The following is a 24,147-nucleotide window of genomic DNA, read 5'->3' as shown; positions in this document are numbered from 1 at the left end:
TTTCAAGTTGATTCAAGGACCACATTGGCTCTCCCCGAAAGCCCCTACTCCAGTTGTTATAATCCATTCACTTGGCCCTAGAACACAATTGGCATGATATCGCCCACCTTTAATGGGCATATCAGGGGAGAGATCTACTCATTTGGCAACCTTGTCAAACAATCAGATCTTATAATATATGGCCACATTAACTGAACTCGAGAATAATAGGATATATGTCTTCCTATTCAGCACAAATACAGTGGTGTGAAAAACTATTTGCACCCTTCCTGATTTCTTATTCTTTTGCATGTTTGTCACACTTAAATGTTTCTGCTCATCAAAAACCGTTAACTATTAGTCAAAGATAACATAATTGAACACAAAATGCAGTTTTTAAATGAAGGTTTACGTTATTAAGGGAGAAAAAAAACTCCAAATCTACATGGGCCTGTGTGAAAAAGTGATTGCCCCCCTTGTTAAAAAATAACTTAACTGTGGTTTATCACACCTGAGTTCAATTTCAAAGGTTATAAAGCCATTTCTAAAGCTTTGGGACTCCAGCGAACCACAGTGAGAGTCATTATCCACAAATGGCAAAAACATGGAACAGTGGTGAACCTTCCCAGGAGTGGCCGGCCGACCAAAATTACCCCAAGAGCGCAGAGACAACTCATCCGAGAGGCCACAAAAGACCCCAGGACAACATCTAAAGAACTGCAGGCCTCACTTGCCTCAATTAAGGTCAGTGTTCACGACTCCACCATAAGAAAGAGACTGGGCAAAAACGGCCTGCATGGCAGATTTCCAAGGCGCAAACCACTTTTAAGCAAAAAGAACATTAAGGCTCGTCTCAATTTTGCTAAAAAACATCTCAATGATTGCCAAGACTTTTGGGAAAATACCTTGTGGACCGACGAGACAAAAGTTGAACTTTTTGGAAGGTGTGTGTCCCGTTACATCTGGCGTAAAAGTAACACAGCATTTCAGAAAAAGAACATCATACCAACAGTAAAATATGGTGGTGGTAGTGTGATGGTCTGGGGTTGTTTTGCTGCTTCAGGACCTGGAAGACTTGCTGTGATAGATGGAACCATGAATTCTACTGTCTAACAAAAAATCCTGAAGGAGAATGTCCGTCAACTCAAGCTGAAGCGATCTTGGGTGCTGCAGCAGGACAATGAGCCAAAACACACCAGCAAATCCACCTCTGAATGGCTGAAGAAAAACAAAATGAAGACTTTGGAGTGGCCTAGTCAAAGTCCTGACCTGAATCCTATTGAGATGTTGTGGCATGACCTTAAAAAGGCGGTTCATGCTAGAAAACCATCAAATAAAGCTGAATTACAACAATTCTGCAAAGATGAGTGGGCCAAAATTCCTCCAGAGCGCTGTAAAAGACTCGTTGCAAGTTATCGCAAACGCTTGATTGCAGTTATTGCTGCTAAGGGTGGCCCAACCAGTTATTAGGTTCAGGGGGCAATTACTTTTTCACACAGGTTTGGATTTCTTTTCTCCCTAAATAATAAAAACCCTCATTTAAAAACTGCATTTTGTGTTTACTTGTGTTATCTTTGACTAATAGTTAAATGTGTTTGATGATCAGAAACATTTTGTGTGACAAACATGCAAAAGAATAAGAAATCAGGAAGGGGGCAAATAGTTTTTCACACCACTGTAGCACATACAAAGCAAACTTTCCTCCTATGCACACTCCAGCACTCCCATGGATAATTAACTAGAAAATATAATCTGTACAGTCTTTTTTGGCATTAAGACCAATATAGTTACATAGTTAAATTGGGTTGAAAAAAGACAAAGTCCATCAAGTTCAACCCCTCCAAATGAAAACCCAGCATCCATACACACTCCCCTCCCTACTTTTAATTAAATTCTATATACCCATACCTATACTAACTATAGAGCTTAGTATCACAATAGCCTTTGATATTATGTCTGTCCAAGAAATCATCCAAGCCATTCTTAAAGTCATTAACTGAATCAGCCATCACAACATCACCCGGCAGTGCATTCCACAACCTCACTGTCCTGACCGTCGTATGGTGATCCACTTTATGGGTAAAAAGGTCCCCTGCCATTTGTCTATAATGTCCTCTAATGTACTTGTAAAGTGTAATCTTTACAAGTATATTAGAGGACATAATGGAATATAAAAAACAGCCATAAAGATATTCAAGGGCCCATTACAATTGTACTTAATTATTTTGCATAATATCGAGTATGCTCCCAGCAAAGTCTAGACTAGGTCAGAAATCCATAGCAAACGATCATGAGATAGCATTTACTGGTGACCTGCTATGGTGTACCACATAACACTAAGGGGTAGTGATGTGTGGGTCGAGAACTTCTGGACCAGCATCCAACCCTAACCCACATCCGACCCGGGCTCGCTGCTCTCCTTTATTTATAGACTTGCGCCCGGCGGGGCAGGCGGAAGTCTATAAATTCCAGTGCCGGAAGCTGGCAGTACTAGGTCACGGGCGGGGAGAGAAGGAGAAGAGCTCGACCCGCGCATTTCGTCCAGGGGTCGGCCCGAACCCGCCCGACCAACGGGCCTCAGGTCGGCCTGCACATCACTACTAAGGGGGTTATTTACTAAACTCCGAATGCAAAAATCACAAACAAATTTGTGATTTTTCCTTATAAAATTGGACTTTTAAAAAAAATCACAAATTTTTCGGAATTTATTAAGCCCCGAGGATGGGAAAAGTCAGAATCTGAAAATCCGGCATCTCAGACCTGTCGAGGTTGGAGTCCCAATGATTTTTTGATTTGCTCCGAATTTTTGACAATACAGTGAAGTTTTCAGGCAAAATTTGGCGTTTTCAGGTGAAAAATACGAAAACAATTGTGAAAATCGGATGAAAAATCATAAAATTTTCGTGAAAGTGTATTAATAAATAAGCCCAAAAATCCTGTGCAGATTTGGTCTGAGTTTTTTTCAGAAAATATTGAGATAAATTCAGACTTTGATAAATAACCCCCTAAGTGTTAGAAGGAAATAAACAACCTCAAAACACAAAATTGCTCTCAAATTAACAAAACTGTTACTGGACAACAGTCAATATGGGTATTTCTCAACAAGACAAGAATTAATTAGTCCTTCAATAAGCCAGCAATGCCTATGAGATAGGCTTCCTCCACAGCCGGACCATTACAGATGTATTTTACCCTTATTATTATCTCTGCATGAAATCTTGCTTCCTCAGACAGAAATCTAAGAAAATAAATCTGGAGCCGAAATAAGAGGAATAGAGGCAGATGCCTTATACAGACACTCCGGGCCAGAGCTAGGATGTAGGCATTTTTTGCTCACAAATATATGTTTCAATAATGGTTGTTGACTAAACAGGGCTTTTCAAAATGTGTTTCTCTTACTGCACAAGCTCTGCTGTAGACCAGGCCCATGTTAGATGGCCTCCATTCATCATTTCATGTGTTTAATTTCTATAGAGAAAAATGATAAGGAAATTCACGGGGGGGGGGTCTCAAGGTGTTAGGCACCCCTAGTGAATATAATTATTAACCTTAGATAGGCAAAGGAGCTATTCCTGCCACACACCACTGCTAAAGTCCCAGCATTCCTCATCGGATGTCCTGGACACTGTATATACACAGTAGTTGCAAATTTTCAATTGCTCTATCTGGACAGTGCAGAGGATCTCTGGGGCATTTCAAAAGATTCCAGCAGTGCAGGAACAGTACCCTGGCACTTTAGAGGGACCTTGAGCAGCGGCCTCAAACCTAAGGTTAGCTTTGATATTCACGGGGGAGTGCCTAACACACTGGCAACCCAGTGGATTTCCCTTTCCTTGTCCTTTAAAGGGGTGGTTCACCTTTAATTTTACTTTAAGTATGTTATAGAATGACTAATACTCAGAAATTTTTCAGTTGGTCTTTTTTTTATAATTTTTGATTTATTTGCCTTCTTCTTCTAACTCTTTCCCGCTTTCAAATGGGGGGGTCACTGACACCATCTAACAACTAATGCTCTGTAAGGCTACACATTTATTGCTACTTTTTATTACTCAACTTTCTATTCAGGCCTCTCTTATTCATATTCTTCTGACTCTTTCCAGCTTTCAAATGGGGGGATCACTGACCCCATCTAAAAAATAAATGCTTTTCAAGGCTACAATTTTTTTCTTATTGCTACTTTTCATTACTCGTCTTTTTATTCAGGCCTCTCATTCATATTCATTATTCATATCAATGCATAGGGTAATTTGGACCCTAGCAACCAGTTTTCTAAAATTGCAAACTGGAGAACTGCTGAATAAAAAGCTAAATAACTGAAAACACACAAATAATATAAAATGAAAATCAATTGCAAATTCTCTCAGAATATCACTCTGTACATCATAATAAAAGTTAAAAGTTTAAAAAAAAAATTTAAAGGTGAACAACCCCTTTAACTGCAGCTAAAGCGATTGAAGACATTACAATCTGCAACAGAGCACTACTTTAGTGTGAATTAAAAATGAGTTATTTGTATAACTTTATTTATAAAGAGCTATCAGGATATGCAGGGCTATTTGAACCCAAATTTAACATTTTGCTGAATGAAAGAAAATGCAATGCTAAGCAACTTTCCAATATGCCTTACTCGCATTTAAGGAGGTTTTCTCATTTGAAAATATAATTGATATTGCATATGTATCAGGACTTTATTATTCTTCATCCTGATGGTTCTGACTTTATTGCTACTTGTTTCCAGACTCGGAATCGCCAGTAGCATAAAGGACCAAAAAATTCTGCTTTCAATGGCCTTAAAAAAATAATGAATGTATGCTGGAACATTGCTTGAAATTGTATTTTCTCACTAGGCAAACTTATATTTTTGGTTTTACATCACCAACAAAGGAGCAGATTTTTGTGTTATTTGGCCACAGTAGGGTCAGTTGACTGGCCTATCATTCACAACCGATCATACAACATGGAGTCGCCGTTTATTTTCTTTCTAAATTAGATATGTTCAGTATGAAAAAAAATTGATAGTACTAAAATAAAAATAAATAGAAATTTAAATAAAACGGAAATCGTGGTTGGGGTTGATAACACTTCTCTAAACCTAGAGGGTCATATTCATTTGAACTTCTAATAATGAGAGCTAGTTTAACAAAGTTCAAAGGAATAGAAATTCACTCCATGCATCACCAGCTTGGAGTTATATATTACACACTATAGCAGTAATAGTCATGTTGCTTCCTCCTTGTCATACTGGAAAAGGCATTACACAGAGAATGTGACTATTTAAAGTGGTACTGACACTGCTATAACTGATGGGATTGTGTCAGTATCAATAGTACTACAAAAAAAACTGTGCCAATAGACGTCCCATGTGAGTGAAGCTCTCCCAGTCTGGTATGGAGGTTAGCAGATGTAAGTAACCCTGGGCTGGGAGCAACTTTCTAAAGGCAAACTAGTAAATGCAGAAATCTGGTTGGTTACTATAAATTAGTGTTGCCACCTGGCCGGTATTTTACCGGCCTAGCCGGTAAAACACCTGCCAAGGCTGGGGCCGGTATTACAAATTTACCGGCAATGTAGCTGCCGGTAAATTTGTAATACCCTCAAAAAGACCCCTCGGCCTGCCCACAATCCCCTGTAAACGTAGCTTTTTTTCCTCCGTTTTTGTCCTGGCCGCGCTATGGCCCAGCCCCTTTACGACACAACCCGCCCCCTTTTACGTCACACCCGCCCCCCACCAGACAGTAAAAAATTTAGCAAAATGTGGCAACCCTACTATAAGTAAATACACCAATAGCATGAATGCCAGTCCCACCAGAAGCACCACATTTAAAGGGGAACGATTGCAAAAATGAAAAATTTCTAAACACAATCAGATTTCTGCATCGTTTCTGAAATAATCAAGTTTATGTTCATTATCCCTCTCAGCATCTGTTGCTCTTCATTCTGTCTCCATGGAGCAGTTGGGTGTCAGATATTCATTGACAGTTACTATCTTATAGGGGGGCTTCCTTTCCTAGCAGATGAATTAGAGCTCACTCAAATAACTGATTCCAGTACAAACAAAATCTAACAAAATAACTGACTTTTGCACAAATCCTACATGTAGAAAGACAGGATTTCTTGTGACTATAATAAGAGTGAGCTCTAATACATCTTCTAAGCAAAAGGAGCCCCCTATAAAGTTTCTTATTTCAGTATGATCAATCTTGTATTAAATTTTCATTTTTGTGATAGTTCCCCTTCAAGCTGATTTTAGTAATATATGATGGAGGTGTAGGAAATTCAGCAGACTGCAAAATAGAAAGTTTTTATAACTAGTAAGGAATGTGGTTCTTTATTTGCAGTTTATAAGACCACAAGTGGGACTGATTCAACCATTCACTGCTGAGAATACTATATGCAATACCTGTGCAGTCCAGTCAGGATAGGAATGCATACACAAACTGGTGCCGTCACCAACAGAATACTCCATTCTTCCTGATCAATAAATGACCAGGCCCTAATGAGATAGGTAGGCTATCATTTTGACCTATATACTTTCTAGTAGGCTGCAGACAATGCCAGGAGTGACTTTTGCTAACCAATGTATTGCCAGTTTTACTGCTGTTAAAGAGACAGTATGTCCATGGTTCGATAGGAGTTCAGTAAATAAGGCTTGTGCTGAACATACCTTTTTCCTATTGTTTTAATAAGGAAATGTGGTTTTGAAATTTGAAAATGAAACAAAATCACATTATACTTCCTGGTCCCAATGAGCAAAGTCTAAACAAATTACATTAGCAGTCTACAGAGAAGTCTATGTATAAATAAACTCCTCCCTTCCCCAGTTACAGACTGTACAGAATGTTTTTTTTGTTTTATTTTGTTCTGTTTAGTGCAAGAAATACAAACCTTGTATACATCCTAATTAAAACCATAAGCAAAAAAACACATTCAGTACAAGCCCTATTGAACCACTGTTTAAAAAGTGGGTATACTATCCTTTTAAAGGAACACTAACACCAAAAAGTTAGTGTTTTACAGTAATGAAAATATAACAGTGTTGAGCTGCATTGGTAAAACTGGTGTGTTTGCTTGAGAAAGATTACTATAGTTTATATAAACACACTACTGTGTAGCCATGGGGGGCAGCTATTCAAGCTGGAAAAGGGAGAAAATTATCCAGCAGATAACAGATAAGCTCTGTAGTATACAATGGGATTCTTCAGAACTTATCTGTTATCTACTGTGTCTCCTGTGCTTGAATAGCTGATCCCATGGCTACACAGCAGCTTGTTTATATAAACTATAGTTCTGTTACTGAAGCAAAAACACCAGTTTTACCCATACAGGGAAACACTATATTATACTGTCATTTAAAAACACAATTTTTTTGGTGTTACGGTTCCTTTAAAGTTACTAATTGCTAATTAGTTGCTATTAGGCCAGAGTAAGGCTGTATTTGCTTTGTAAACTCCATTCCCAAAAGTATTCACATAAAGCTAAATATTATAGCAAATGCTAGCAACTATCCCTAATAACATGGAGGTGCTCTTAGCAGCAACAACTACAAATCCTTTTAACTATAAAGTAAACCAATGTAGGCCATTTTGGGCTATGTTAAGAGAAAAAGAGAGAAAAGCTCGAAAAGTATGTTATTAGCCTAAGGGAAAAAAGTGCATAGCCACTATTTGCTTTGCTCACAGTGGAATTTTACAACTGAATACACGATATCCAAAAAACATAAGTGATATTACAAAGTACATATTCTAGTTGTCTCCTACTTTAGTTTAAAACCACTCAAAATGATATTTGGTTGCAGCAAAAAACAGGAATGTACCGTAAGTGTAGCTTTGGATGCTCTGAGAAATGAAAATACAGAGATACTATTACTAACCCGCATATTTCTGGCTGTAAATCAGAACAGTATTCTACATTTCCTCTTAATCTGGGGAAATGAAATCAAGTCATAAAGAGCTACCCATATGCCTATTATCGGCTGAATGTAATGATGTTTTGCTACAATAAATATTATTACATAAACATTTAATTGATAGACAACTTTCAGGGTTTTACAAAAACATAGTATCAGATCAGTATCACAAAAAAAAAAAAATATATATATATATATATATATATAAATAGAATATATTATAACTGTGGATCTCAGTCTATTTGCCTGTGGGGGAATAATATTTGGAGGGCTTTTGTCTTTATATTTTATGTATATTACTATATAATATCTAACAAATGCATGAGGAGGTGACATCTTGTCATGCATTTTTTATTTTTGGTATTATACTAGTCCTACGGCAGTGTGGTAGCACAATGGTTAGCAATATAGCTAGGGCACTTTCAGCAAAGAGTTTGCCAGTTCTCCCTGTGTCTATGTGGGTTTCCCCTTTGTTCTATTTTTTTTTTTTTACACACTCCAAAAACATACAGGTCGGTTAATTGGCTTCTGAACAAAGTGACGTGTGCGTGTAAAAAAATAAACTGCTGCAGAATAACTCTGCACTATATGTTGTTTTTCTCCCCAAGAGATGGAAGGCAACAATCAGATGAGTACCTACTTGTACCTTGCATTATAAAAACACATGATTAATTAGCCATAATGGTCAAAATTGACCAACCAATTACCCAACTTGGCCCATACATGTGGTTGTAGATTGCGCTGGAAATTCAGGGATCTGTGCATCCTTGTGACAAGACTGAACAGCCATCTTTGGGTAGCAAATCTACACAAACATTCAGCCAAGAGTCATGTGTAGCCAGCTACAGATACTCCAAAACAAGTTTTTACATGCGTAACAGCAGCTATGGCTGAGGAGTGCTGGAGTTATGCAGCAGCTGCAGTACATACATTTCAATACAGCTGATCAATAGAACACACTGCATGAAAAACCAAAGAAAAACATGAATAAATTTTGAAAGTCAAGAATGTCGGACAGTCTTGACAGTCGTTTTAAACCTAAACTGTGTTAAGATTAATGCCCTGTGTTTTCAAAGAAATAGGGTACCTATTGTTTCCCCCAATGAAGGTGCGGACTTTTAGACTAATATTGTTGGAGGAAACAATAATTTTTTGCCAAAAAATGCTCCCAGTAAGTGCTATGCCAACAGCAAGGAGTCTCCTGGATTGCTCACATGCGCCGTAGGAGTGGCCTCGAAAACTGTCACATGGATGCGTCTGCCCCAGCATTGCAGCCCACACCAGAAGCTCTCTCCTGGTTCAGGTAGCTTACAGCTGGTGAGGCAAAATGTTCTTTAAAATAAATTCCCCCCACTGGAGTGTGGGCTCTATTAGCCTGCACTTCTAGGGAAAGAAATGATTTCCCTGACTCCCATAGAATCTAATAGGTGAAAAAAATGGTCACACAACTAAAAAGAAAAAAGGGACACACCGCATTGCACAACAAAAAAGACTTGATGCACATAGACTTCAATGCATTTTGGCGAATTTTCAACTTTTTCCCCGAATTTTTGGTGAAGCTAAATTCGCCCATCCCTAATGGTGACCCCCTTGTGACAAGCTAGAAGTCCTGGATCATTGCTGCTATTGAGAAGCTGAAACGTTAGGCTGATGCATTAAGTTCAGTATATAAAATATGGCATTTTTAGCCATATTCTTTTTTAGGGTTTAGTTTTTCTTTAAAAGTTAACTTTAAGCATGTTATAGAATGACAAATTCTAAGCAACTTTTTCAATTGACATTTTTTTTTAGTTTTTACAGTTTATGAAATATTTGCCTTCTTCTTCTTACTCTTTCCAACTTTCAAATGTGGGTCACTGACTGACCCCATCTAAAAAAAAAACATCTATCCCATCTCAGCAGATAAACTGAATCCAATAATTCCAAAATTAGTTCATCAGGACCAATCGGGGTTTATAAAACAGAGAGGGTAAAGATATTGCTATTAGATTGATTTCTCGCATCCAGTATGCACAAACTAACAGGATATCCTGGGACTTTCTCAAGGGAGATATCCATAAACATAATTCTACTGTTGTATGATACACCCTCTGCTAGAATAAGAGTGAATGGGATATTAAGGTAAGTTGAAAACATATGCAATGGGACTAGACAGGGGTGCTCACTATAACCTATTGTTTTTATTTGATTATGGAATTTTTACTCTCATTTTAGTGCAAATAAAAACAGGAATAAAAAAAGTCTTTACACTAAACAATAAATTGATTGATTTTGCAGATGATTTATAACTAGGGATGCACAGAATCCACTATTTGGGATTCGGCCGAATCCTTGGTGAAAGTTTTGGCCAAATACCGAACCGATTCTGAATTTGCATATGCAAATTAGGGGCAGGAAAGGAAAAAAATTCTTCTTTTGTGATGAAAAGTCACGATTTCCCTACGCGCCCCTAATTGACATATGCAAATTAGGATTCTGAATCGGTTTGGCCAGGCACAAGGATTTGGCCGAATCCTGCTGAAAAAGGTGTAATCCCGAACCGAATCCTAGATTGGGTGCATCCCTAATCCACAAGGGTCTGTTCTGAATATAATGGCCACAAAACAATTTGGTGAAGTTTCTGATTTTAAAATAAATGCATCTAAATCAGAAGCATTAAATGTAAGTTTACCAAGTGAAATGCAAAGAGATATAGCAGCAAAGTTTCCCTTCAAGTGAGTTCCATCTGCAATGAAATAATAACGATTCCAAAAGATTTTAATAACTTGTATAAACTGAATTTTATACCATTGTATAAGCTATATTGAAAACATGGAAAAAACTTCAGCTATCTTGGTAGGATTCAAATAATTCAAATGATGATGGTTTCTCTATAGAATTCAAATGATACTGATTTATTTACTGAAAAAAAACATGAATTGAAAGCATTGATCACAAAGTTTGTATTCAAAGCCTAGAATCAAATATGATATTTTAACAAAGAGCAAACAAGAAGGGGGTGTGGCTCTGGCTGATATGCCTGAGGCACAGAGGTGGGGAAGTCAATTACTTTTATTTTCCCATTCTGTACTTCCTAGATTTCACAGCACTCCTCGCATTTTTCCTAGCTTCTTACAATAATTGTGTAGGGCACAGCGCATAGCATTAGGTCCCCTATTCGGGAGCATACACCAGATTTTGGGGTGATATACAACTTTCCTTAACAGTGTCCACAAAATGGCACCTGCTAGCTAGGCTGTGATTCCCAAGACTTAAGAAAACAACATTTAATGAACATAACATGTAATTAAAGTTAATTTTGCTTAACAAACTTTATAACTGTTGTTATAATTTGTAACATCAGTGTTTTAGTCCCTCCTTCGCTGCCATTCAAATAATGCAGAAAGAGAAGAACTGTTAAACAGCTGGATTTGAGCATAGAAAATTGCATTTATTCATACTTTTTGAAGAAGGTAACTTGAAGGTAACTGTGATGGATATATTAGGGGTTTCTGTGTTCTGTGTTATGAGGGCCTCTTTATAAAATTTTGGTTTGGAAGCTGGAGTTCCCCTTTAAATAGTGGCCTTGGTGAGGTCTAACGTGAATAAGGCGTAGTGTGTCTAATACATAGACCTCTATTCAACTGGCTTACTGGAAACTGGAGAGCTGCTGAATTAAAAAGCATTTGAAAGCTAGAAATGCTAGAATCAGAAGGCAAATAATTCAAAGACTATACAAAATAAAAAATGACGACCAACTGAAAAGCTGCTTAGAATTGGCCATTGTATAAAATACTAAAATTTAACTTAAAGGTGAACCACCCTTTTAAGGAACTTTTTTTAAAGACATTCATTAAAAAATGCCACTGGTTTTAAAATTATTTCTAAATGTAACAGCTAATTGTTATCAGAACTGGCTGTTCCTTTCTGCACTGCTGGTTCTGATGCACAGCCTCACATCCTTTATCACAGGCCAACAGGCAGAATCTTCTGCAACATTGTTGAAAATAGAATTCAACTCTTAACTAAAAAATAACCCTTCCCCACTACCCTAAGTAGACCCCCCTCCCTCATCCCCCCCCCAGCCTAGCTGCTACCCCGGGCAAATGCCCCTAACTTTTAACATATCCCTCGGTGCAGATTCAGGGATCGCAGTTCACGGCAGCCATCTTCCGGGTCTTCGGTAATCTGAGACGGAGACCAACAAAGCGGTGCAATGCGCAATTGGAGCAATTTCCCGGTTCGCAACATGAAGCGCCGGAAGAAGACACGAAAACCCGGAAGATGGCTGCCGTGAACTGCGATCCCTGAATCTACACCGAGGGATATGAAAAAAGTTAGGGCCATTTGCCTGGTGTAGCAGCTAGTTAGTTAAGAGTTGAATTCTCCTTTAAAGGAATTGTCCAGTAAAAAAATAAAAACTGGGTAAATAGATAGGCTATGCAAAGTAAACAATGTTTTCAATATATAATTAGCCAAAAAATGTAATGTATAAAGGCTGGAGTGACTTGTTGTCTAACATAATAGCCAGAACACTACTTCCTGCTTTTCAGCTCTCTTGGTTTCCAGTGATTGGTTACCAGTCAGTAACCAATCAGTGACTTGAGGAGGGCACATTATAACTGTTGCTTTTTAATCTGAGCAGAATGCTGAGGATCAATTGCAAACTCACTGAACAGTTATGTCCCATGTGGCCCCACTTAAAGGAGAAGAAAACCCTTTTGGCGCAAAACCCCTCACCCCTTCCTCCCCCCGGGCGCTCTTCTTCCTGTACTTGTGTTTGGCGGCGCATGCGCAGTAGGAGGCATTTGCCGGTCGGATCTACTGCGCGTGAGCTCTAATTTCATGAAGCTTCCGATTTCTTTTTTCGGAAACTATGCGACGTTCGGTGCATGCGCAGTAGATCCAAACGGTAAACGCCTCCTACTGCACATGCGCTGCCAAATACAGGAAGAAGAGCGATTGGACGAAGATGGCGCCCTTGAACTCGGCAAATTGAGGACCTGCACGGAAAGGTGACTAACAAGTTAGGGCATTTGCCCGGGGGGGGGGGAGGAGGGGGTGAGGGGTTTTGCGCGAAAGGGTTTCCTTCTCCTTTAAGGGGGGGCACATGGGACATAACTGCACGGAGGGGTGACTAAGAAGTTAGGGGCATTTGCCTGGGGGGGGAGGACAAAGGGGGGCCTACGGGGGGGAGGGTTTTGCCCGAAAGGGTTTCCTTCTCCTTTAAGGGGGGGCACATGGGACATAACTGCACGGAGGGGTGACTAAGAAGTTAGGGGCATTTGCCTGGGGGGGGGGGAGGACAAAGGGGGGGGCCTACGGGGGGGAGGGTTTTGCCCGAAAGGGTTTCCTTCTCCTTTAAAGTCACTGACTAACTCAGAGTTAGAGAGCTGAAAAGCAGGAAGTTGTGTTCTAGCTATTATGTAAGACAATAAATCACTCCAGCCTTTATACATTACATTTTTGGATATCTAACTATATTATAAACATTTTTTTTTTTTGCACGGCCTATTTACCCACTTTTTATTTTTACACTGAACTGTTCCTTGCAAAAGTCAAATGCTCCTGAGCAGACAACAGAAAGAGACAGATACCGATTCCAACTGACTTCAATGGGAATTACATTTACAAATGAACCTTAAAACCAACAAGGTCGCTAGGATAAAAATTCCCCTAGCAACCATGCATTGATTTGAATAAGATACTGGAATATGAATAGAAGGCTTGAATAGAAAGATAATAAAAAGTAACAAAAAGATACATTTGTAGCCTTACAAAGGATTTGTTTTTTTAGATGGAGTCAATGAACCACATATGAAAGGTGGAGGGAAAAAAAACAAAGATGACCAATTGAAAGGTTGCTTAGAGTTGGGATTTCTAAAATCTACTAAAAGTTAACCTAAAGGTGATTGAGCAGTTTAATTCAGCCTATACTAAGGTAGGGGGTTATAGGGCAGTGAGTTAAGTTGGCAGACTGTCTATATCTCTGCTCTTACACTGGGAGTCTATTCGACTGCTCGGATGTGACTTCAGCAACAGTTTAGCCTCTGCATTAGCCGCTCTCAGTCAGTGAGTGAGTCAGTGTCAGGCCCTTACCGAGTGGTTCACTCCCCACATTAATACACTGATGAGGGGGTCGCTGGCTCGGAAAACCTTCACTTTCTGCTGCACGAAGTGCTTCTTTTTGGTCTTGGTTTTAGCTGTAGTGGCCGATAAGATTCCCACTGCCGCGGAGGAAGAGGTGGAAGAAACAGCGGGCATTGCGCCGGAGGAGGACATGTCAGCACGGAGATACGTGAACTGTCGCCACCGACCCCTACCCACGAGCCTCCTCCTCCCCTTCTTCTTCTTCTTCAAGCCGGTACCCTGCAGGCTTCCGTGGCTAAGTTTCCCCGCCCCAATCGACTCACCTGGGCGCCTGACGCGCTTGCGCAGAAGCGCACCACCTACACCCAAGCCGTTCATTGGTGGCTCGCTAACCCTACGTCATTCCAGCGGAGTGACACTATCACCATGGCTATTTTGTTTTTATTAGAGCAATGCTGGTAGTAGGGGCCGTGGTGCCATATTACATGTGGGCAATGGCCGTGCCTGGCTGCTAATCGCTTTGCTTGTGAAGTTCACGGGCATAAGTAGGGCGGAGGTGTAACCCAGTATGGATACGTCACACTGAACTGCAAATGTGCGTGCCATTAAACGTGCCTCGCTTCAGGGTTGCCAGGTCTAATTTTCAAAAACAGCAACATTTTCCAGGCAGCTACAAAACCAGGCCAAAACTTGCCAAGAGGCACCTCAAAAGTAGCCCAAAAATAGCAAAATAGGTTAAGTAAAAAAAGTCTAAAAAGTAAAAGTATAGAAATTAAAATATGCCTTTTTCAAACTTTTCTTTCCATAAAGCAAAATGGGACAGATTCAGGGGTGTAACTACAGAGGGGGGTATAGGGGCCCCGTAAGGCCCTAATTCATATACAATTTCAATACATGTTGGTAAAACAGGTCAACCTCTATACATTTTGGTAGCCAGCAGATATTTGTCCAAAAATTGTCTGAAATTGAGGAAAGTCACCAGAAAATGCAAGAACGGGTGACGGGAGACTGGGGTACAGATCCCAAAATCTGGTAACTGACGACTTCTACACAAGACAATCCCATTGCATGCTGGGTACTGTAGACTTACATTAAACTTGGCGGTTGGCAAAAACTACATTACCCAACATGCATTGGGAGATGCAGGCTTGGCACATTAAGGCAAGAAAAAATTTTGGTTGCTTTCCAAAGTACAAACCCAATTCGGCTGGAAAACCGTTACTGCCAACCTGGCAACCCTGCCTCACATCTTTGGTTTCCTTTGGAAATGGATTGGGTGTGAGTAGGAATCAAAGCAGCTGCAGAAAACTCATAAAAAAGAAGCTCTGGGAGTTGTAGTTCTGCATTACATAAGGGGGTGGTGATTCACTGCTGTGGTGTTTTTTCCATGTGTCATGGCGGGTGTTTGCGTAAGGAATTTTAAGGCAAGTATGGAGGCACTACTTGTGTTATATAGTGAATAAAGTACCCCCTCTTGTAAAATATAAGGATATTATAAGTTACCGAGGAGTTTCATGACCATATAAAAACACGAGGCCGAAGGCCGAGTGTTTTTATACAGGTCATGGAACTCCGAGGTAACTTATAATATCCTCATATTTTACAACTGGGGGTACTTTATTAATTATAATACACAAATTTTAGTGAGTCATGTGACAGAAATTACATCACTACTCACCGTTTATAACTGATGACATCACTACTCACCGTTTATAAGGATATAATTTACAAGATATTCATGGCTTTTGTGTATTATATAACAAATATCTCCCAGCACATTTCCTCATCTCATCTATTTGCTGCCTCTCTGTGTGGGGGCTGATCTCTGCTTCACCTTCCACCTGTGAAGGTGTCTATAGCTCCAGGATTTCAGGGCTGTGGAGTTGGTACTTATATCCTCTGTCTCCTCTGTTTTTAATATACCAATGTATTTTCTATTTGAATTGAAATAAGTTAAGAACACAACATACAAAGCGTTTCATCACTGCCACAGCGCAGCAATTTTAAAGCTATTTATATGTACGTATATTTTTATTTGTATAGCGCTCCTTGAAGGCAAAGCACTGTACAGCAGAACAATACATTAGTAGAACAAATGGGGTCATTGCAATAATAAATACAAATAAGTACAACTTACAATACAAATACATTTAGTTACAATAACGATTAAGTTCTTAGTTTGAAGGAGACAAGAGGATGGATGCCCTGTAGTGCTAACAGTCTAAATGGAAGGGTAACTTAAAGGAACAGTAACACCAAAAAATGAAAGTGTTTTAAAGTAATGAAAATGTCATGTAATGTTGCCCTGCACTGGTAAAACTGGTCTGTTTTCTTCAGAAACACTACTATAGGTCATATAAACAAGCTGCTCTGTAGCAATGGCAGAAATTGAAAAAAGGCTAAATGGCAAAGGTTAAATAGTGAACAACAGATAACACCATTATGTTCTACAGAGCTTATCTGCTGTGTAACCTGAACCTTTTCTCCTTTGAATAGCTGCCCAATTGCTACACAGCAGCTTATTTATATAAACAATAGTAGTGTTTCTGAAGCAAACACAGCAGTGTTACCAGTGCAGGGCAACAGTACATTATATTTGTATTACTTTAAAACACTTTCATTTTTTGATGTTACTGTTTCTTTAAAGACACAAATGCTGATTGACTGATACTGTTGATGCATGATGGAGAAGAGTATTGAATATAGAATATGCGCTGTTGTTTATAAGGGTACTGTAGTACTCTTGCTTGGCCTTTCACAAGGCGGAATTGAGGCATGACTGTAGAAATTTAGAATGAATCAGGCTGGCATACGGGTTTTCATCCACATGCATTCAGCAGATCTTATACAGGAGCTTAAGACTCTTGTTTTGAATTCAGCCAGGGGCGTGGGGTTTTGAGAACTATTACGCTTAGCATGTAAAGGGGCAAATGATGGATAGTATGTGATTATACTCAGTAACCAGCAGGGGCGGAACTACCGGGGGAGCAGGGGGTGCGAGCGGGCCAGGGCCCGCACCCCCTCAGGGCCCCCCGGCAGTCCGCGCGCCGTGCATATCCCGGCCAGTTCCGGGTTTACGGAGGGGGGCGGGGGCCCGGCTGCTCGTCCTGCGCCAGGGCCCGCCCCCCTCTAGTTCCGTTTCTGGTAACCAGGGTATCAGGATCAGACATCTCTCTAAAAAAGGTGAGACTCGACCTGAAAGACTGAGTTAAGGCCAATGAGACAAGTTTAGAAACACACCTCAGATGGCATCGCCCCTATGGTTAATAGGGGCAGCAAAAATGCTGGTAACTTTAAGAGCCAAATTTCTGCACACAGCCCCCCTCTGGTTTCAAAAAGGTGAGGGGGAGGCAGGAGCAACAAGCCTCCTCGTGTGGCAAAAGGAACATGATCGCTCCTAGCTAAGGCTGAAGATGGTATCTGCTTTTAGGAACAAACCAAAGAACGACTGGCTAGGAAGCTGATGCGCTACCCTATCGGCCATCCAAACCTGTATTTGTAGTTTTATTTTTTTATATTTCATTACAATTTAAATATATAAGGAGTTTGAGTTGGTACATTCTTGCTGACGCCAACTGTGACTCCAGATATTCAAAATTGCTTCCAACTCCACAGCAGGGTTCCCACAGTAAAGTTGCGCCAGACACGCATGTCATTTTTACATTGAATGGTGCAGGTGACGCCAAAAGCACTTATAATTTTCAGCACAATTGCATCAAAGCACATTAGAAAGTACATGATTCTTGACAGATTGGCCGCAATGGTTCTGGAATGACTGCAAAAAAATCCATTGTGAGTGAAAAAGAAAAAATGCTGTGTATGCAGATTTACCGGTGAGTCTCCTGACTTGGATGGATTCTGTTCTCAAGTTAGCCTTGGTCACTAGTACCCTGGCCTTGAGGACAGAGCCATCTGTTTGGCTGTAAGGGCAGTTCTTTGTCATTTTTGCTGTGGAAAAAATGCTCTCCCACTGGTAACCCCCTTTTTAAAAAAATTTTAAAACCCTGTAATCTCTTCGTTCTTGTAAATAGGGTCCCCACCTTCACCTTTTAAGTGGGCCCTTATCAAGGGGACATTCTGATTGTCATGGGAACAGGGAATAGGCGGTTATGTGATGTCACTTGGCGGTTCTGTGATGTCACTGGGGGGATCTGTGAAATCGGGGAGCGATGAGCAGATTATAGTAGCATCAGAGAATGTAAGCTGTGGGAGAGAGGAAAGAGGGTTCAAAAAGCAGGGTTTAATGCCAAAACACTTTAGATTGGGGAGAAAAGGATTGCTAAAATGATGGCAAAAAGATTGCTGGTAAGTTTGTAATACTAGCCCCAGCTCTAACTGGTTAAACTGGTCAAATACCAGCTGGTGGCACCCTTAGTCACAAATGACCTCCTCTCGCTTTATCTCAAATGATCACTCTTATGCCCATTCATCAGTTATACCATAATTCCCTTTGATGGCTTTGAAATTGCCATTTACAGTGAAAATCAATGCGGGGTTTGCCACGAGGCATGGAAAAAGTAGCTTCAAGCTAATTTAAGAGCAGAATTTCAATTTCCTTTTTTAAACCAGTATTTGGTATATTTAGCCTTTTCTCCTGTTGTTCAAGATTGTGCTTAAGGTTCCTTTTTTTTGCAGTAGAGTTTGTGCTGCCTGTGGCTTTCAGTCACTTTTTCCAACAGAATTTTAGGTTCTTCTAGTTATTCACAGTACACAGTGACTGAGCCTCAGGCGTCTCCTTTCTAATACATACAGGGAATGTGTTTCAGGTTTCTCCAGCCTTTACGTTTGGTTGCTCTTGGCTTTTCATCTGGAAACGTTGGCTATGCTTGCTTCAATTAGGACTGGATTTGTGCTACCTTTGCTAGGACACAGAGTGGCCAGTATTCTTGAGCAGACAAAAATACAGTAATCTTGTCATTCAAATGCTTCTCTAAATTACACTGTTTAAACTGCAAATAATTCACTCTACAATATAAATTTTAATTCCTGAGCCAGCAGGTTTTTTTTAGTTGTAATATTGGTGTGTTGTCAGCCATCTCATGTCATTTTGCCTGTTCATGTGCTTTCAGAAAGAGCCAGCACTTTAAGATGGAACTGCTTTCTGACAGGCTATTGTTTCTCCTACTCAATGTAACTGAATGTGTCGCAGTGGGACCTGGATTTTACTATTGAGTGCTGTTCTGCTATCTAACAGACAGCTATTAACTTGTGTTAGGGAACTTCAATCTGGTTACCTTCCCATTGTTCTGTTGTTAGGCTGCTGGTGGAAAAACACCATCTTTCTGTCACATCTTTAGTATGAAAGGTAGCAAATGCCCCTGTCAGTGCACACACGGGTCCGCTTTGGCATGTTAACGTATGCATTTTCATGGCAAATCTGCCTCATCCGCACTTTCATAGTGATGTCCTAAGCACTTCTGCAGTTTATTTTTCAGCTATTTATGAAAAGCTGCTATAAAGCCTCTTTTCCTCTGACCGCAACTTCAGCAATCAATGATTGTTGCTGGACCAGGAGCTCAGTGGCTAATTACCTATGTAATAGGCTTTTCCAATCAACAAAACCTCTGCTGCGCTGTAAAGGGCAAAAGCTGCTTTAATAAAGCCTAGCAATGTTTGCCATGATCACCGCTAGTACCTTATGAGATGAGATCACATTGACAGAGAAAACGATCCCCCATATTTAATAAAAGGCACTAAGATTTTCAAGATGCAGTATCACACAGAGCTACCAACTCTACAAAAGTAGAGTCACAATATTTTCCCACTCGCACCCCGCTCAAACGATAAAAAATGTCCTCATTTCACTCACTGTGCTTGTGCAGTTAGCATTCAGTGATGTAATTGTGCATTACGCTCATGTGCTGTGATGTCACAGTAAGAACCCCCTGAGCCATGTTCACAATCCCCAGCACGGCAGCCATCTATGTTGACAGCTCTGATGACATACAGCAACCAGTAAGACATTTGCTTTTAAACCTGCTGATTGGTTGGCATGTCTTTTATTACATAACCCAATATATGTTTATATACATATAGAAGGGGCCACCCATAACTTTTTATTTTGCTTTTCTATTTTATTTTTTATAAATACACTTAAGTATTTTAAGTTGGAGTCTCCTACTATTTGAATACTGCAAAATACTGCAAAAAGTAGCAGAACGTTTTGTACAGGTACGCCATCAGAGACTTGTACATGGGGTATATGCATAAAGCACCACGCCAGAATTTTTCCAGTTCAGCCGAATGATTCGATCCTTCCAAAAACATTAGCAGTGACATCATTTGAACCTGGCTTAGAGCCACAGCCTCTACTGTCCCTTGCACCACAATGCTGTTTTCCCCTGTACTTTGTAGTCTGCTCAAAGCAAAGATAGATAACATCTTATTTAACTATTTGTGTTGAACTTGAATGGTACTGGCTTACAATCTAGTCTCCAGATCATAGTCCCAGAAGAACACTAGGAGCAATTTAATTCAAATAACCTTACAGCAGTTTCGATTTTGAGAGCAATTGTTGGAGATCAAGGCTAAAATGATGCAGATATTGTCCTGTTTAAAGTCAAACAAAAGACTTCGGTGTTCCAAGGCATCAATCTAGTTATGGTCATGTGTTTTCCTTTAAAATAAGCTGTTAAATGAGAAGTTTACAGCAGACTCAGTGATGGTGACATAGCTAGGTCCTTTGACTGCACAACAATCCCTCCAACACTGTGCTTAATGTCTGCAAATGATGAGCGTTTGGAAATAATTTGTGTGTGGCTTTCACAAGTTGTGCATTAAAGGAGAAGGAAAGCTACTGAGGCAGCTTATTTCTAATAGATTAGCCACAATAGTGCAAGTTAAAACACTATATTTATTCTGTAGAATGCTTTACCATACCTGAGTAAACAGCTCTAAAAGCTCTCTCTGTTTGTTTAGGATTGTAGCTGCCATATTAGCTTGGTGTGACATCACTTCCTGCCTGAGTCTCTCGTTGCTCACTCATAGCTCTGGGCTCAGATTACAGCAGGGAGGGGAAGAGGGAAAAGGGAAAGAGAAGCAAACCGAGCATGCTCAAGCCCAAGCCCTGGAGGTTTGAGCTAAGAGACGGAAGTCTGATACAGAAGCTCATGTGTACACAACAGAAGGAAGGACAGAAATGCAGTGTTTCTTTTGACTCAGAGCAGCATTGTTTTGAGGGGTTACTTGTGTATTTATATAGGCGATTCTGATAAAGTTTACTTAACCTTTCCTTCTCCTTTAAGATCAGACTCTTCCACCTAGACCTTTTCTGTCTGGTGGTCATTGAAAAAGTCATTCAAAAAGTCTTGTGCAGCCACAGCGCCTGTTCAATCCCTGCAGTTTCAATTGTTTAGGCTGTTGTAGTCCAAAAAAACTAAACAATAGCAAAGTACCATATCTGTCTGTCTGGGCCTGTTGGACAAACAGTTGGATACCAAGACTATGAGCCAATGTATGGCTAACATTACATAGGTGGATTAATTAGGTGTCTCTTAAAAGGCTCTAGTAGCATTTCAACCACAAAAAGGGGATTTGGCACTCAGAAAAAAAAAAGGTAGCTTTCATAATTTTTTCAAGCTACTCTATACAGATACAGGCACACACAGGAATTAATAAAATGAAAAGATTCTTTATTGTTCCGATTTTGCCATAAATAGAAGTTTTTCTTATATCAGGATTTCAGCGACTATAGCAGATTTCATTACACTTAACAGTGCTTGTGTTTCCCCCACTCAGACCACTCCCCGGCAGCCACCATTGCTTGGTGATATTTTTAGGTTTCACATGACTAAATAGGCTTTGCTTGATATTTACTACAGATTTCACTGAAAAAGATTCTTTATATTTCCCAAGCAAAAGCACTATTTTAATATATTCAGTGAAATAAGCGTCATTCTACAGAGTGAACTTATAAGTGAAAATTCCAGCTGAATGATGGATTCTGAATCTGTTATATCAGTTAACAACAAAGGAGTTGGTTGCATTTAACAGAAACAACACATTATCAGTGTTTCTAGTTTCTAGGTAAGATAATTATGTATGTACATATCATGCATCTGTATGCTTTTTCTTTTGCATTAGTCTACCTACCTACCAACCTACCTTTGTATAGAAGCACACTAGGGTTTTAATATTTAATGTACTGTATAGAGGAAAGCTACAGGTTGCCATGGTGGGAAATATATACCCTATCCTTATTTACAGCTGCTTTGTATTGGATTGACAATAACGTGATGAGTGATGGAGCTGCCATATGAGAGGCATTCTCCTTAGGCATCCATTGAAGATTCTCTTCATATAACAGTGTTGCTTTTGAAATTGATTTTTTTAATCCACATGAGAATATATACAAAAATTGTTATTTTTAAAGAAAGTACACTGTAAAGACAGATACACATGTCCACCTTCCCTTCTGTAAGGGATTTTATGCCTCCGACTTACAAATGTCAATATAATGTCACAAACACTGCACTGAAATATCATTGTTTCTTTATTTTGATACCCCTTACTATTCCGCCGTTACTGTGATACATCACTAGCCCCCAGGTAAATGATACAAGGTGTGGGATTTGACAGATATACCATAAGTAACTTTGATAGGATAGAGTTTAAAACACAAGTGGATACATAATCAAGTGCATTGCAAAGGTATAGAATAAACATGAGCAGCTGTTAGTATACAGTACATAAACAGAGCACAGTAGAAAGACACTGAGCAAGTTATACAGGGAAGGTAATAGTTGGCAGCAGAGGCCACAAAAAGCTAACTTGCAGCATGCTGGGTACAAGCTTCAGCCCCATGGGAAACTGGAAGTAAAGAAAGGAAAGAGGAAACAGAGAGATATTAATTATTTTTGTGGTTAGTGTTTTTGTATACAGGATGACCAATGAGAGCTAACAAAATCACAAGATAGAGAAGAACAACAACACCCAAGAGATGATCATGTCTGGCAGGTGGAAAGAAAACTCCTACATGACTCTATATGGTATCTAACTGACGTCACTGCAGTTGTATTAGTTACAAAAACGTTTTCAGCCATATGGCTGTAGCTGCTTTTGCTTTTGTTGAGAGCATTTGTTAAAACACACATTAGCAATAGCTTATATCTGTGGGAAAATGTTCCTGGTTGTCATCATGGGGGACCTACAGTAATTGCCAAATTCTCAGAGTGGGCTACAATGAAGAAGATTAACAATTTTAGAGTGTAGGTTCCATTACTGATTATCTTGGCATATTTCAAGGCTAAGAAGTTATATTTTAAACCTTAAAGGAACAGTTCAGTGTAAAAGATAAAAACTGGGTAAATAGTTAGTTAGCCAAAAATGTCATCTATAAAGGCTGGAGTGACTGGAAGTCTAACATAATAGCCAGAACACTACTTCCTGCTTTTCAGCTCACTAACTCTGAGTTAGTCAGCGACTTTAAGGGGGACATAACTGTTCAGTGAGTTTGGAATTGATAATTAGCATGCTGCTCAGATTCAAAAGCAAAAGATATGACCCATGTGGCACCCCCCCTCATGTCACTGATTCAGTGCAAACCATAGGAGCTGTTCTGGCTGTTATGTTACAGTCACTCCAGTCTTTATACATTACATTTTTGGATAACTAACTATATTAGAAACATTTTTTATTTTGCACAGCCTGTCTATTTACCCAGTTTTTATTTTTATACTGATCAATTCCTTTAAGATGGCCATGCATGCTAGGATACTAAAGGAAGGGAACTTTACCAGAGTGGTAAGCCAAATTAGGCTCAGCTAATCTTTTAGTATGGAACAATGGAGGACTAATGAAGGCCTACTCAACAGGACAGGCCAATATGGATTGATCAGTGTAGTTATTGCTTTGGTCACAAAGACAACAACTTTGTCCGAAGTGGCCAAGTCAGTAGACAATATGTGCTCATACGTGGCAATCTGTAATGCAATATTGACAGTGGCAAGGAAATTATTCTCAAAAGAAAAAAGCTCACCAGGAAGGTGGTCCAGGAGCTCCAGCCCTAAATCCTCAGACTTGAGGAGATGATGATGTTGTCATAAATAAATGTTTTATTACTTTTATTGGGTGGCCTATGTGGTGTGTTTGATCCACCAACTTCTGCCGCTAAGGGTTTTTTTTTTGTCTCAGTTTCCTGTGCTAGTAGTGTTGGGTATGGAAGAGTGGTACTGATTACTTCCATGCACATTTCC

At 39.7% G+C, this 24,147-nt stretch overlaps 2 protein-coding genes across 6 annotated transcripts in view; both read right to left on the bottom strand.

The window, feature by feature from the left end:
• pip4k2c.S (phosphatidylinositol-5-phosphate 4-kinase, type II, gamma S homeolog) overlaps positions 1-14,255 on the bottom strand; it is a 29,410-nt gene extending 15,155 nt beyond the window's left edge. The window contains 1 exon segment of the mRNA NM_001095295.1: positions 13,964-14,255. Within this exon segment, the coding sequence (NP_001088764.1) occupies positions 13,964-14,146 (183 nt within the window). The 5' untranslated portion in view covers positions 14,147-14,255.
• Positions 14,256-21,564: 7,309 nt separating this feature from the next.
• Positions 21,565-24,147, bottom strand: part of LOC108709864 (kinesin heavy chain) — an 81,620-nt gene continuing 79,037 nt past the window's right edge. For all 5 annotated transcript variants that reach the window (XM_041584427.1, XM_041584425.1, XM_041584426.1 and 2 more), the window contains one exon: positions 21,565-22,762. The gene's annotated coding sequence lies outside the window, so the exon portion shown is untranslated. The remainder of the gene's footprint in view (positions 22,763-24,147) is intronic.

The sequence above is a fragment of the Xenopus laevis genome, chromosome 2S (genome assembly GCF_017654675.1).
Source record: "Xenopus laevis strain J_2021 chromosome 2S, Xenopus_laevis_v10.1, whole genome shotgun sequence".
Lineage (NCBI taxonomy): Eukaryota > Metazoa > Chordata > Amphibia > Anura > Pipidae > Xenopus > Xenopus laevis.
The sequence above is the reverse complement of the archived record's forward strand: the minus strand, read 5'-3'. Positions and strand labels throughout refer to the sequence as shown.